This window comes from Nerophis ophidion, linkage group LG25, assembly GCF_033978795.1.
Source record: "Nerophis ophidion isolate RoL-2023_Sa linkage group LG25, RoL_Noph_v1.0, whole genome shotgun sequence".
NCBI lineage: Eukaryota > Metazoa > Chordata > Actinopteri > Syngnathiformes > Syngnathidae > Nerophis > Nerophis ophidion.
Genome location: NC_084635.1, coordinates 21,270,120 through 21,286,729, shown reverse-complemented (window position 1 = coordinate 21,286,729; position 16,610 = coordinate 21,270,120). Strand labels below are relative to the sequence as shown.

General features: G+C 39.1%; 1 protein-coding gene and 1 long non-coding RNA gene across 2 annotated transcripts in view; one reads left to right on the top strand and one right to left on the bottom strand.

The window, feature by feature from the left end:
* Positions 1–16,610, bottom strand: part of kif18a (kinesin family member 18A) — a 55,849-nt gene that overhangs the window by 21,011 nt on the left and 18,228 nt on the right. Inside the window, exons 7-13 of the mRNA XM_061886995.1 lie at positions 8,846–9,022; positions 8,687–8,761; positions 8,476–8,573; positions 6,880–7,042; positions 3,910–4,074; positions 3,097–3,218; positions 2,708–2,997 (exon numbers count right to left, since the gene is read on the bottom strand). Of these exons, the coding sequence (XP_061742979.1) occupies positions 2,708–2,997; positions 3,097–3,218; positions 3,910–4,074; positions 6,880–7,042; positions 8,476–8,573; positions 8,687–8,761; positions 8,846–9,022 (1,090 nt within the window). The remainder of the gene's footprint in view (positions 1–2,707; positions 2,998–3,096; positions 3,219–3,909; positions 4,075–6,879; positions 7,043–8,475; positions 8,574–8,686; positions 8,762–8,845; positions 9,023–16,610) is intronic.
* Positions 10,126–15,070, top strand: LOC133543038 (uncharacterized). Its single transcript, XR_009804286.1, has 2 exons — positions 10,126–10,247; positions 14,309–15,070. It is a non-coding gene; the product is annotated as an uncharacterized LOC133543038 (long non-coding RNA).

Genomic DNA, 16,610 nt, shown 5'->3' with positions numbered 1-16,610 from the left:
TTCGGTGCCATTTTTGTTCAGCCCTTCTCAGTTTTTAATAAGTTACCACCAACGTTGAAATGATCCATTTTAATAGCTACGGCAGTAGCATATAGCAGTTAACATTCCATGACCAACAATGCACTTCTGTCATGATCCGTCACCGCCGAATTATTATTGGTTGATGTGTGTGACGATTGCTGACATTTTCTTCGTCTCTTCCGCGAATGAGATAAATACTATTATTTGATATTTTACTGTAATGTGTTTATAATTTCACACATAAGTCGCTACGGAGAATATGTCTCACCCCCGGCCAAACTATGAAAAAAACTGCGACTTATAATCCGAAAAATACGGTATTCGTCTTTACTCAATATTTTGTTGATGCACCTTTGGCAGCAATTACGGCCTCAAGTTTTTTTTAATGTGATGCCACAAGCTTGGCACACCTATCTTTGGGCAGTTTTGCCCATTTTTCTTTGCACAGTCCTCTTTGCAGCACCTCTCAAGCTCCATCAAGTTGGATGGTAAGCATTGGCTTCCATCCTGGATGTCGTTTTACAACGCTGCAATTCACAATATCTTGATGGTCCCTCTGTCAGAGCTACAGCATTCTTCTGTGTAGAGACCTTCCGGAAAGACAATCATTTCTGAAGCATTCCACTAATCGAGCCTGCATGGTATAGAGGCCAGACAAAAGTCATTTGTTCGCAAAAAAAAGTTTGCAAAAATGCACCTGAAATACTCTCAGACTATGATAAACAAAATTGTCTTGTCTGATGAGAAAAAATTGAACTCTTTGGCATGAATGCCAGGCATCGCTTATCACCAAGCCAATATCATCCCTATTGTGAAGCATGGTGGTGACCGTATCATGCTGTGGGGATGTTTTTCAGTAGCAGGAACAGGGAGACTAGTCGGCATAGAGGGAAAGGTGTATGCAACAAGGTACATAGACATCCTGGATGAAAAGCAACACTTCCCATCCAACCTAATGGAGCTTGAGATGTGCTGGAAAGAGGAACGGGCGATACGGCTCAAAGCGTAGGTGTGCCAAGCTTGTGACATCAAATTAAAAAAGATTCAAGGGTGTAACTGCTGCCAAAGGTTGAGCAAAGGTTGTGAATACTTACTTACATGTGATTTTAATTTTTAATGAATGATCAATTATTGAAAAAACATTTTCACATTGTCATTATTGGGTATTGTCTATAAAATGTTGAGGACAAAAACTAATCTATTCTATTATGGAATAAGGCTAGAGCGTACTAAAATGTAGAAAAAGTGAAGCGCTGTTAATACTTTCCAGATGCACTGGACCTCACCAATAAAATAAATGATTTCATTTTTAGAACATGTTGAGTACCAATAAATACTAGTTGTTGGCCGTAAATGCTCCGGGCCACACTTCGGACACCCCTGCATTCATCATTCTGTGACTCAGCTTAGCCATGTGTTTGCACAAGTTTGTACCCCCTCGAAGGTGTAAGATGCCCACCTTACACCTAAAGGACAGCACGTTTGGCTAGTGTGAGCGCACTGATTTGAACCCAGACACAACACACTTCCCTTTCTTTTTTCATTATAAAAGAAGCAGTTCAGGGTTCGGCAGCTTTCTAATAACTGAAACAATCCTTATTCTAAATAAATACATTAAAACGTCTCAAAATGATCAAAACGTCAAAACCCTAGTGCACAAACTCACCTACGACGACATTTATGTCTGCGTGAGTAAAGATGTGCCATTTATGTCATTCTTGTGATCGCTCCTCATGCAAGTAATTAATGACAGCAACAACTTTGCACAGTAAAAACAACCAGAAAGACCCACTAGAATCCACAAAGTCATTAACATTGCTATAAATCAGCAGATTAGAAGTGATGGGGACAGTTGACTGAATGCTCAGCATGAGCCAGGGAGACAACATCGTGGCTAAGTCCAGCAGGGGATATATATATATATATATATATATATATATATATATACACACACACACACACACCGTATTTTTGGGAGTATAAGTAACTCCGGAGTATAAGTCGCACCTGCTGAAAATGCACAATAAAGAAAGAAAAAAAAACATATACAAGTCGCACTGGAGTATGAGTCACATTTTTCGGAGAAATTTATTCGATAACACCCAAGAATAGACATTTGAAAGGCAATTTAAAATAAATAAAGAATAGTGAACAACAGGCTGAATAAGTGTACGTTATATGACGCATAAATAACCAACTGAGAAGGTGCCTGGTATGTTAACGTAACATATTATGGTAAGAGTCATTCAAATAACTATAACATATAGAACATGCTATACGTTTACTAAACAATCTGTCACTCCTAATCGATAAATCCAATGAAATCTTATATGTCTAGTCTCTTACGTGAATGAGCTAACTAATATTTGATATTTTACGGTAATGTGTTAATAATTTCACACATAAGTCACTCCTGAGTATAAGTAGCACCCTATGAAAACTATGAAAAAAACTGCGACTTATAGTCCGAAAAATCCGGTATATATATATACATACATATATATATACATATATATGTATATATATATACATATAGATATATACATATTTGAGCAGTGTAATGTAGTTCTGCAGTGTGGTTTATCGTCAGTTAATTCTTACGGCGTGAATATTTGAAACATCAAAGGTGAGAAATAATTACAATAATTGTAAAAGAATGATCAATAAAGTGTACATTTCGACTTACTACAGGGGCTACTCTGGTGGTAGAGCAGCTGTGAGAATGACAGCACAGGCGCCAATTCGCAGCAAAACTCAAGGTTCCCTTTGTCTTTGGAATCCTGTGTCGTTTCTCCAATAGATGAACTTTTTACGTCCTGGCCCGCTCCTTCCTGGTCTGCCCAGACCACACCTCGTTCCCTTAGCACAAGCTGCTCCAGCTCATGGTTCTTCTCCTCATCATGGGCCGTAACCAGCCCAGCGTCACGTATTGCAGTGTAGAGTCGACCATAAGCTGGTAACAACACGTTCACCATTCTAAAAGTCAATACAGAAATTTACAATGAGATTTGCATTGAGGAGCAAAGACATTGTTTTATTAATTGAGATTATTACACAATTATATTACCAACATACTTTTGCATGCGCTTGTTTTCTTGGTCCTGAAGAGCAGTGACTCTGATCATTTGCTTGATGTGTTGATTGAGGTCATTTACCTGAAGCTCGAGTCTGTGATTATGCAAGTCCTTTTCCAATACCTTAAAAAAGTATAACATCGATTTCATACAACAAACCAAAAGTTTATATGCAAAATAAATATAATATGAATAAATTGAACTCTGCAGTGCCAAATTGCAAAAAGGTAAGGACAAGAGAAAACTTAAAGTTTTGTCTTTTTCCGTTTCATTTGAAATTCTGTATGCTGGGCGAGAAGGAGGAGGGGGCAGTGGTTTAGAGACTGACGCAAGAAAACTACGAAACAACAGCAGCGAGGAACATTTGACCGTTGAGTGCGTCATAGTTCTGGATCAGTTCTTGGAAGAAAGGATAAAGAAGAAAAAAAAACATGAACACGGTTTTAGGTAACTGGCTGCTGTGAGAGGGACGAGTAAAGGGTATTGATTTATTCTCTTCAGTGATCCACGTGTGAGCTGGAGAAATAAAATGAGCACGGTTCTAATTACTGGGAGAACAGATGGGAAGAAAACAAAGACAGTCACGACACCAGTAGAGACACAGCCTACCTTCTCAAACAAACAAGTTTTAAACGATGCATCTTACATTAAACCTCTATAAAAAAATAACTGCTGCATCAAGTTAAAGAACAAAATTGTCCATTGTGATTTGGAATGGATTATGATAAATTAAAAGTTGTTCTCTGTCAGAGAACCAGGGTTACCTTGGTAACAAGTTCAGTCCCAGTGGATGTGATAGTAAGGTTGTACTAACCTCAGAAGCCTGATCATTTGACTTCAACAATTTTATCTCGTTCTCGACACGATGAAGCCTTCCATCATTTTCCTGAAAGCGTATTTCTTTTTCCTTCTGACGTTTCCAAATGTGCTGTTGCTGAGTGCGTAGCATTGCAATCTTCCGCTCATGTTTGCAAGTAGCCTAAGAACATAAAAGAACAACACATATCTTACTATCATTGTTTGACATATTATCATAGGTTTGTGAGGCTAATAGTAAAATAACTAGAGTGGGGAATAATCATTCGCCCCCCTGTTCATTTTGTAAATTTACACCCCTAACAACACGTGGGTTTATTCTGGTGAGGAAAAAAAATCTACAAAAAAACATTTATATAAACATTATATATTTAGTATTTGATTGAATGAAATAAGTATCGATCCCCTACCAACCTGACACAACTCTGACACCAACATACGCGTTATAAAGCCTAGTCCTGACCCTCTAAGAAAGTACACTTATTTAGGGGCTGGGTATTGTTGCCAATTTCCTAAATCAATTATATTTAAATTCATAAGGTTCTAAATAAATACTGCATTTTTCGGATTATAAATCGCAGTTTTTTTCATAGTTTGGCTGGAAAGGTGCGACATATACTCCGGAGCAATTTATGTGTGAAATTATTAACACATTACCGCAAAATATCAAATAATATTATTTATCTCATTCGCGGAAGAGACGAAGAAAATGTCAGCAATCGTCACACACACGTCAACAATCGTCACACACACGTCAACCAATAAGAATTGGGCGGGGGAGGGTCATGGCAGAAGTGCAATGTGGGTCATGGGATGTTAACTGCTATATGCTACTGCCGTAGCTATTAAAATGGATCGTTTCAACGTTGGCGTTAACTTATAAAAACTGAAAAGGGCTGAACAAAAATGGCACCGAAAAGGAAATCATGTACTGCAGATTACAAGTAGGACGTAGTGAAATTTGCAGCAGAAAACTACAAGAGGAAGCAGTGCATACCTTTGGAGTTGGCAGAGTTGTTTAGAAGCGACATCGAGGAAGAAGATTTCATGGGATTTATCGATTAGGAGTGACAGATTGTTTAGTAAACGTATAGCATGTTCTATATGTTATAGTTATTTGAATGACTCTTAACATAATATGTTACGTTAACATACCAGGCACCTTCTCAGTTGGTTATTTATGCGTCATATAACGTACACTTATTTGGCCTGTTGTTCACTATTCTTTATTTATTTTAAATTGCCTTTCAAATTTCTATTCTTGGTGTTGGATTTGATCAAATAAATTTCCCCCCAAAATGCGACTTATAATGCAGTGCGACGTATATATGATTTTTTCCTTCTTTATTGTGCATTTTCGGCCGGTGCGACGTATACTCCGGAGCGATTTATAATCCGAAAAATGCGGTAATTATGATTTGATTCGAGTCTCAACTATTACTAAATACAAATGTACTTTATTTCATCCCTGTACCATTAAGAGGTTTTAAGAGCAAATTTGTGATTGGAAAGTTTTAATCTTGAACTGTACAAAGTATAATTTTGAAGTAAAGGAATAGAAGTGAATGTGTATTTGTACAGCAACATTACATCACTGTAAATTACATTAAGGTATTGTTTGTAAGTGCAAACCAATAACAGAAAATTTGGAAACTTTTTTTCTCAGAGGCTTTTTTGGCCGCCCAGTCTGACATGGATGTAATGTATGTTTGTTTTATTGTGAATGTCGTAATTGAGTTTGTTTTTTGGCATATATGATGACAGTGCTTCGTGCAAGAAGATGGATATGTAAAAACAAAAGATTAAAGGGGGCTGTCCCTTCTTCATAGTAAAATTTTAGCATACCAGTGGTCATCTTACAAGACTTTCGGTTACCAATATAATACACACAAACTACTGATTATTATCATAACGTTCTGGCACCTTAACCAACCGCCTGAGGCCGGTGCAAATCTTTGCCAACAAAAATACCAGGGCGCGTGGTGAAATCTATATCATCAATGTGAATCAATATTGCAAAATTTGAAAAAATATTGATCCATATTTGATCAAATAATAGTTTTTTTACTCAGCTCTAACCCAAAATATTAATGTGTTAAGTGTTTAAGAGGCACCTTTCACAGAATCAATCTTTTGTAATCAGACTGCTTTACGTGTTATTGGTCAAGATCAAAGCTATGGCAGGTGACCTTAGGGAAATAACAGTAAACCTGTATATGGCTGAAATGGGCTACACGACCATCAGCAAAAAGCTTGGAATTGTAGTCAAATGACACTTTGATGACAAACAAGGCTTTCAAGCTAAATATTACGAATAATAGTTCCATCCATCCATTTTCTTCCGCTTGTCCCTTTCGGAGTCGCAGGGGGGTGCTGAAGCCTATCTCAGCTACATTCAGGCGGAAGGCGGGAAACACCCCAGATAAGTCGTCACCTCACCACAGGGCCAACACAGATAGACAGACAACATTCACACTCACATTCACACACTAGGGCCAATTTAGCGTTGCCATTCAACCTATACCCAGGTGCATGTTTTTGGCGGTGGGAGGAAGCAGGAGTACCTGGAGGGAACCCACGCAGTCAAGAGGAGAATATGCAAACTCCACACAGAAGGTCGCGAGCCTGGGATTGAACTCAGGACCTTCATATTGTGAGGCACTTGCGCTAACCCCTGTTCCATCATGCTGCTCATTTCTCAAAATTATTAAGTTGTGACTAACACTGTTAAAATAAACCTCCAATAAAAACGACGGGCTATTCATGTCAAATACAAATACATTTTGCGGAATATAGAATGGATTTGATTGGCGCCAATAGCCAAGACCTGGAGAGCAGGACCCGGTCCTGTTGTGGTGTAAATTACAGGCCTAGACCACTTTAGAGAACGATGAAGCAAAATGATGATTCAGCAGCTGTTTTCCTGCAGGGAAGATGGGATCTGGAAAGCAGCGTAAGCATTCGCTACCTTGTCAGTCTTTTCCTTTGCAGAGATATATTGGACCTGCAGGTTGTCTTCCTCAATGTACCTCTGGCGCAGCTCATTCTCCTTCAGTTGTCTCTCCAGATCCAGCTGTTCTCTCCTGATTTGGGCACGGTTCGAAAAAATCTGCCGCAGGGATTCTGACACCCTAAAGAGACGTAAAAAAAACCAGGCTTTGACTTTCAAAGTTCTGCATTAGTAAGTTTACCAGAGAAGAGGGAGATTAAGACCGACCTTACATTCAAATAGTCATATTTGTGAAAAATAGAAGGTAAACAAAGGCTATGATGATCTGTATCTTTAGTATTTAAAAAAAAGTTATCCATATGATTAACCCAATGCAGGAGAGAGGAAATCAATATGCAAGTAAAAAAATACTGGAGTGCTGTTGCTGAAATGTGACTGCACTCTTCAGTGAAACTCCAGTGACGTAGGAGATGTTGTGGCCTTGCTAGACTGCTGAATTTTTAATAGTGCGAGAAGCGTGCATGCTCTATTCAGAGCCTCTCACTGTGCGAGTTGTGAATTCTGATGCCAGTGAATGAAATGTGTGGGAGTGAGACTCATTCAACTTTTCTGTGCCCCCCCCCAGTACAAGTACCGGACAAACGCCATTGTATGTCTTTAAGATGACTGGATAGGCTTTTGTGTGTTGGATTTGGAGAAATCTTTGTCTATGCTCATTGAAAACTACTGCTGTGAAGTCAAATGATTTAATCAGATTAATCACATTTTTGAATTTGGATTAATCATGATTAATCACACTTTATTACTCGCTTGTATAATTTAAACTACCTTTAAAAAAGAGTTCAGTATTTGGACACAACTGCAATTCTATTGTCGCAATGTCAATCAGTAACACTTTTTAAATGTTTTACTTAGATGCACACCATTTATTTGCTCAAAACTTGGTTACAGTTTTATCTTAAGTCTATTTTGGAGTGAAATATGATGGTGAGCCGAGCAGTCAGTCTCCTCACTCATTTTTGCACTGACATATGCAATGACCTGATCATTGACCATATAACAACCTGTGCCGCATTTCAGGTAACCATCCTTGATTAGGTTAAAGGAGCGTGTACAGTCAAAATAAATTGGGTGATTAATCTGCGTATATACATGATAAATGCAATTGCGATTAATCACAAGAGTTAACGTGTTATTTTTGACAGCCCTATGAACACTTCACAAGTGTCCCGAAAATAACAAAATATGAATATAATTAATATCAAGCTGAAACACATAACATAATTTGGTAGTTTTGTTTTTGCAATGTTTCGGCAATTAAATAAAAGGGCAAAAATGTGTAATGCATTGAGAACAAGTTGAATTGTTGATGCTAATAACAAATCTGACATGCTTCTGAGTCAAATATATGTGTTCTACTGGTTTTTAAATATCCAATTTAATATAAAAATGTATTAATATCAAAATGACCCTATTTGGACACCCCTGCTCTACATATTGGTTGATTCCTGCAACGCAAAAAAAACTTACAGCACCAAACTGGTTTTCTACGATAAATCCTACTAATACAGTTTGACACATAAATGGTATGAAACAGTCAAAAACGACATTTACCTTTTAAAGTCTGCTTGTTTCTGGGAAGACATCGCGTTGGAGCCAAACGGCACATTTTTATTCTCATATTCTGTTAGTTTTTGTTTCAACTGTACAATCTGTCCAAAGAGATACAGTAAGGCACAGTCAAACACAACTACATACTTAGAATATATATTTTTTTAGATTACCAATGTTAGAATTGTTGTCAGTGACAGTATATATTTTTTACCTCTTGCCGTTGCTTCTCACATATGACTGCATACTGGCCAATGTGACTGTCCAGACTTACAACGTTGCTCTTCAGCTAATAGGTAGGCAAATAAAAGACAACATTTGGCAATCCATGCATCAGAGAACACATTTCATTACACAGTAGTTTAATACATACCGTGGACTTGATCTCCTTGGCCCTGTTAGCATATTTCAGTGTGTTATGAGTGTCGTCATACGACTTGGATGATGGGCTGACATTAGCAATCATGACAGTCCTGCAGTTGCCTCCCAAAGAGTCCTTAAGTATCCGAGTAAGTTTGCTGTCCCTGTATGGTATATGATGCTTCTTGCGCTGGAAAAAAGAGAAAATAACTAGCCTGAGTCCAAAAGTTTAAATGATCTGGGATGTTTCGATTAAAGGAGCAAGCATAAAGCAGCTCACAAACCGCACTCTGTTACTATAGTTGAATAAAAGTACATGGTAATGAAATAGACAAAAATAAATCTTTTTGGCATGGGAAATATCCATCCGAGGAAGCAGAAGCAGCCATTCACAATATCGGTCAGACTCGCTGCAGCGGCTCTATGAAAACAAGTCTATCGTATACCACTACTACAAAGTACAGCAGCTTAGGTGACTCATGATCTCAAAGGCATCAGGATGGCAGACTGTCATAATAAAAATGTTCATTTAAAGTAACAAAGGACTATGAAAATATATCTTCTGGTGATTTCAGGTAATCGTCACATCAGACTTAAAACATATGACTGTAGATACAATACTATTGAATGCATTCGAGTTAGAGTTGGTCAAGACGTCTTGGGTAAAACATAATTAGCACGGAGAAAAACTGATATTGACTGAACCGGGATATTGTTCACAAAAAAGTCTGCACTTTTTTTTACCAGATTGTTATGAGTGCTGGGAAGCTCTGGACAGGCAGACATAAAAACGTTTTAGAGTAAGACAAAAATCACACAAAAACATAAAGGTGAAACTGTTATTATGTGTGACATTGCAGTGTTTCATTATATATTGAGCTAAGTTCAAATAGTGTAAAATAAGGAACTGATATAATCCGACAAACAAACAGTATTGCTGTGAAACAATATAAATCAGATTTGTAACTTATATCCTTATTTAACTTTATTTCATACAATATCTTGAGCAAAATAAAGTCCAATGTGCTTAATAACTAAATGTAAGAGATGATTCAAATTCTTTGATTTTTTTCCCTTAAAGCTCTCCTGTCCCCAGGGATTTATTTCCCCGAGTTTATAAACAACCTCTGTTGGTGTTAACACACTTTTTGTGTCTTTTTACGCATTGAAATCAGAAAGGACAATTTTTTTCGTAAATCTGCGCGTCCCTGGGACGCGGATTATTATAATTTTTTTCCCGACCCTGTCTTCTCCACGTTTTTATTGGTCGTCTTGGAAGTAATTAACTTTCTGGTACAATTTCTTAATTTTGATTGGCCGAAAGCTTTATCTATCACAACTACTGCGTCAGTTTGTACTCAAACAACTTTACCGCGAGGGGCTGTCAAAAGAAAGGCTTCATGGTAAACACTAAGGTGAGTGTAAAGTCAAGATTTTTAACTTCATCCTGTGCCATGTCTCCAGTAAATGAGTTGTCTTAGTCTTTGTGAGTCCATGGAAACTTCATTTTTATCTCCCGCTGGATTGACATCGTTCGAGGATGGAGATTGGCTAGCTGTTAGCTTCAAGCTAACCAGGACCCGACCAGACTTCACCACCCCCAAAACGTACTTTGCAGGTCAACAAACGGGGAAAGTATGTGCCTTTTGAAATGTTAATGATGAAGTATGTGCCTTTTGAAATGTTAATGTTGAAAAAAGGAGTCAAAAGGAGTCTCTTGGAGAAGTGGCAGACAAGTTAGCAAGTGTCGCTCGCATTGCTGACAGTGTTTAGAGTGTCCGCCCTGAGATCGGTAGGTTGTGAGTTCAAACCCCGACCGAGTCATACCAAAGACTATAAAAATGGGACCCATTACCTCCCTACTTGGGAGGTAAACGTAACGTTTATGACAACCTTTTTCCAAAACACAATATGGAATGTGAGATATCACAGGATAATGCATACATTGTCATTTGTTTTCAAAACGGTTACAAAAAGTGGGACCCCAAAAATTTACTGTGGGACTGCATTTTTATGACTTGATGGGGTCCCTGGGACCTCATTTTGAAAATTCCTAGCACCAACACTGCTTTTCGTCACGGACATGGCACGGCAGTATCCAAACAGTGTCTGTAAACACGAATACAGTCGCCAATAACACCAGAAATAGATGCTAAATGTGTTGCCAGTCCTCTTTATTAAAGAAAGAGTGACTAAAAAAGTGAGAAATCTAAAAAAAAAAAACCTACAAATTCCCAACAAAGTACATTGTACAATAAGCAGCAACAATTTAAAAATAGAACAAAACAATATTCCATCCATCCATTTTCTACCGCTTATTCCCTTTTGGGGTCGCTGGCGCCTATCTCAGCTACAAAACAATATTATGTAAGAAAAATGTATCTCTTAATACTAAATAACCGATTTGCTTTAAATGTATATTCACATTTTTTTGCCTTTTTAAAGAATATATGCATCATAGCAAATCTTGCGATGAGCCATATCGACCAAGTCCCTGACCACCCCCCCACCACCACATGTATTTTGGCAATTTAGGGAAAGCCGTGACATTAACAAACTAAAAATGTCTTACATTACGATCAAGCTTTGTCAGAGATGTTTTGTAATGATAATCTGTGATATTTGCACCTAAAGAAATGCTAGTACATTAGTTGAGGAATATGATGGCGGGTGGGGTGGGGGTTTTCTGGCTGGCTGAAATATTGTGTAAATTATTTTGTAACATGTTCTGGTCGAGTACTCAACTACAGAATGATTCGCAGGCTGCATATTACATTTTATTAATTAATAGAGTAGGTTAAAACATTGTCATCCAGCAATATGAAGACCATTAATGTGTACAACATGTAATGTACAGAATATCAGAAGCATAAATTCAGGTAGAAATATCACATATTATAAAAGGGATGGTAGAAAATGGATGGATGGATATACAGCTGGTATAGCCCTGCTCCCTGAAAATTATCTGCCTCGGGTGAAAAATTAAACCTATATCCGATAATCACGATTAATAATGAGTTAACTATAAACAAAATGTGATTAAATATTTTAATCATTTGACAGCCCCTATCTTCATAATATGTTTTACCTTTAGATTAGATAGTACTTTATTTATTCCGTCAGGAGAGTTCGTCCAGGAAAATTAAAATTTTCAGCACAATCCCATTCAAGATCAGACAAACATTACAGGGAGACAGAACAGGATCGCTGACGGGTCTGCCGGCTTCCAGCGCAACTTACAAAAAAGATGAGTTACAGGTAAACAAGGGGGGATTGGAGAAAAAAATAGAAGATTAAAAACAAAATAAAAAAATCGGTCTTAGCCTGGGCCCTGGGGAGGGGGTGCAGACTGAGGCCAAGGGAAGAAAACAACTCATAGCCATAGTACACATCACTCTTCCATGTGTGTAACAGGGAAACATCAAAGAACACAGAAGACATTAAAGACATTAAAGCAGCAGATACAACCAGACACTTCTACATACAGCTATGAATAAAAAGTAAAAGAAACATATCCACTGTGGTGGCCTCTGTGGTGTTCCACGCAATCGTCCGCTGGGGTGGAGGGAGCATGGCCAGAGACAGTAGCAGACCCAACATAGCAACCAAGACAGCCGACTCCACTCTCGGCCAGTGTCCAGTCCGCATGGATGAGCGAGGATACGTCCAAGGAGACTGAGGTGTCCGACACCTGCTCACCCAGCCAAGACACTGCAAAGCCTCTCCGTCCCAGCGCTCAGTGCTAGCTCCGCAGCCCTGTCACCTCATCCGCATCTCATCCAGTCCCTCCAAACCGACTCTGGTGTAGCAGAGACCCAGCAGCTGGTCTCCATGGCCAAAAGGCTCCCGGGAGGCAGATCCAGAAGTCCACAAAAAAAGCACCATAGAGGTCACAAAAGTGCCACCCCTTGTCACACAGTCCCAAAGGGTCCCGGACCAAAAGGCAAAAAAATATAATAACACATGAAAACAAGAGGGCTTCACGGTGGCAGAGGGGTTAGTGCGTCTGCCTCACAATACGAAGTTCCTGCAGTCCTGGGTTCAAATCCAGGCTCGGGATATTTCTGTGTGGAGTTTGCATGTTCTCCCCGTGAATGCGTGGGTTCCCTCTGGGTACTCCGGCTTCCTCCCACTTCCAAAGACATGCACCTGGGGATAGGTTGATTGGCAACACTAAATTGGCCCTAGTGTGTGAATGTGAGTGTGAATGTTGTCTGTCTATCTGTGTTGGCCCTGCGATGAGGTGGCGACTTGTCCAGGGTGTACCCTGCCTTCCGCCCGATTGTAGCTGAGATAGGCGCCAGCGCCCCCCGCGACCCCGAAAGGGAAGGAGCGGTAGAAAATGGATGGATGGATGAAAACAAGAGGGAAACACAAAAGGGTGACAAGAGCACAGAGCTCCTGCCAACAGCAGCCACTACAGCAGCGCCATCTTGGGGAAAAAAAAAAAAAAAAAATTATTCTTCATTCCTAAACATGGTTCTTACTAATTTTACATGTTTTATTATTTTTCATTTTGAGCTCTCTGCATTTGGGGTTATCAGCCATGGCTGTGGGGGCATTTTGTTTCTCCTGGTGCAGATGGCTCCTGTGATAGTGTTTCTTCACCTGGCTCCTCTGTACTCAGACATGGATTTATTGATACATGTGTTAGCCAGTGTTTTCCATGTATTTATAAACGTCTGTCAGAAATGCGGATTTCGGGCTTCGGGCTCGCCCTTGCTCATACTTTACATACTTAAGGGCTCCACATTATTGCTCTCATTTAAAAAAAAAAAAAAAATAGTTGACTATTGTTGTCATTTATAAGCACACTATTATTTGTTAGCACAAGGGTTAGTGCATGTGCCTCACAATACGAAGGTCCTGAGTTCAATACCGGGCCCGGGATCTTACTGTGTGGAGTTTGCATGTATCCCCGTGACTGCGTGGGTTCCCTGCGGGTACTCCAGCTTCCTCCCACCTCCAAAAACATGCATCTGGGGATAGCTTGATTGGCAGCACTAAATTTGGCCTAGTGTGTGAATGTGAGTGTGAATGTTGTCTGTCTATCTGTTTTGGCCCTGCGATGAGGAAGCAACTTGTCCAGGGGGTACACCGCCTTTTATCCGAATGCAGCTGAGATAGGCTCCAGCGACCCCAAAGGGAATAAGCGGTAGAAAATGGCACCTCTGGCACTGCGATTTTAATTATTTGCAGAAATATTTTAAAGCACAGTAATCCAAAATACTTGACAGTTTGAAACAGTTTTCAATAAAGTTGTAAGTTTGAAAGTACAATAGATCCATTTTTTTTTTAAATCGTGGTATCGAATAAGCGTAGAGAATCGTAAACATTCCTAGGTATTGGGATCGATTGCTGAAATTCTGGTATTGTGACAACCCTCGTCTAAATACTATGCAGTTTACTGTCACAAATAATGTCAGAAATGCCTATTACTGTATAGTAATCACATAGCATTAAACTGTCATTTTAGGCAATTTGCAATTCTGGATCTGCCTCCCGGGAGCCTTTTGGCCATGGAGACCAGCTGCTGGGTGTCTGCCACACCAGAGTCAGTTTGGAGAGATCGGAGGAGATGCGGATGAAGAGACAGGGCTGAGGAGCTAGCACTGAGCGTCAGGACAGACAACCTTCACAGTCTTGGCTGAATGAGCAGGTATCGGACACCTCATTCTTCCTGGCCAAGAGTTGGTTGGCGGCCGAGAGTGGAGTCGGCTCTATTGGTTGCTTTGTTGGGTCTGCTCCTGTCTCTGGCCATGCTTTCTGGACCCCAGCAGACGACGGCATGGAACACCGCAGAGGCCACCACAGAGTATATGTTTCTTTTACTTTTTAATCATGGCTGTATGTAGAAGTGGCTGGTTGCATCAGCTCCGCTACTTTAATGTCTTTCATGTCCTTTGTGATCTTTGATGTTTCCCTCTTACACCCTTGTAAGAGGGATGTGTACTATGGCTATGAGTTTTTTGTTTTCCCTTAGCCTCAGTCTGGACCCCCTTTACAGGGGCCCAGGTTTAGACCGATTTTTTTATTTTATTTTAATGTTTTATTTTTTTCTCCCATTCACCTCACTTGTTTACCTGTATCACACCTTTTTTGTAAGGGGCGCTGGAAGTTGGCTGGCCCGTCAGCAATCCCGTTCTGTCTCCCTGTAATGTTTGTCTGATCTTGAATGGGATTGTGCTAAAAAAATTGTATTTACCCCCTGGGATTAATAAAGTATGTCTGATTCTGATTTGAAATTGGGAGTTTATTAGTTAGTCAAAAAATATTCAGTATATGTATACTTAAACAATACACACACTCACTAGAAACAGTACAGAATCGGTACACATAATCTAATTACATGCAAAACCGCAGTACTGAAATGATTGCCGTATGAGCATGTGGTGGTCTCAAACTCACTCTTACAATAGTACGTTTTTTTTTTTTTACATTTTTCCTACCTCACTTAGCGACATGATATTGGAAAATTCTGCACAAAACTCTCTGGCAGAACAGTTACACAATACTACTGTGTATAGGTAACATATTGTTAAATGCATCAATACTGCATATCAGAGCATATTATTTGACCAGGAATCCATGACTATGCAAAAAGAATACCATGCCTTGCTAAAAAGTCCTGGTCTGCCCTTTGCTCCATATGTAGACTGACATGTAATGGGTTCATTGTTGGGTCAAAGCAGCTTTTCACCAAATACATTTTTTCAGGGTCAAGTAGTTTTTGCGTAATCCTTCTGACAGACGGACAGTCAACAAAAGCAACATAGGCGGGTGAAAATATGATGAAAATAAAACAAATGAGGAGGAGAATGTGGACCTTCCCCAACCCCATTCATCCATTCTATAAATAGAATTGTTAGGAAGCAATGAGTTTCTCCATATTTACCTGGAAGAACTCAGACAATTGTTTTGGTAGCTTACGGAGGATGGAACGATAATGTAAATACTGTTTCAAAGTTCTCACAATAATGTTGTGGCATGTGAAGGTATCAAATAAGAACTTTGGAGTACTCCGTGAGTGGATTTTTTCTGGTGCTATTGAGTAAGATGGTCTGAGACGTAAACAACATCTCCCATGTTCCCCTGCGCAGGATCAATTCCCATCTCTACATGACAAAGTTGCTAAGTTAGCAATAAAGGTCTATTCTACGTCTTCTTGTTCTGTGTTAAGAAACAAATGCATTTGTGGCGGTCCAAATTCAATAGTGGTGGGCCACACAAAGGAATGTGTGGGGAACACATTAAAATAATTTATACAAAAAAATAATTATTTCCCACTCGGGACATAACGATATGAAAATGTGATATAACGGTTATTGTCATCAAAATTATCATGGCTAACATTATTACGTTATTGCTACGAGTGTGCTCAAAAAGTACTCATACACACTTCAGTTTAATTTAATAATAGAAAATTAATACAATAAATACATAGCCACACGATATACTTTATTGGCAGTAATATGGTATATAAAAATAAATTTCTGGCTACTTAGGGCATAATACTTTTGTGTTTTTGAATATTTTTATCTTCTTAAAGTTTTAGTGAAACAAAACGTGTTGGGTGCGCCACATCCGGTGTATGCGACGTCAACCAGATTAATTTCCTGTTGTCATAATCCTTCCGAATATCGATTGAACTCACTAAGAGAGCACAGCCTTTAGATTTAATGTACAAAACTGAATATCTTAGTTGCTCAGACTGTAATCTATTATACAATTTTAGATTGGGGAATTTTGTTTTTTTAATGGGTAAAAGGGGAAATGTC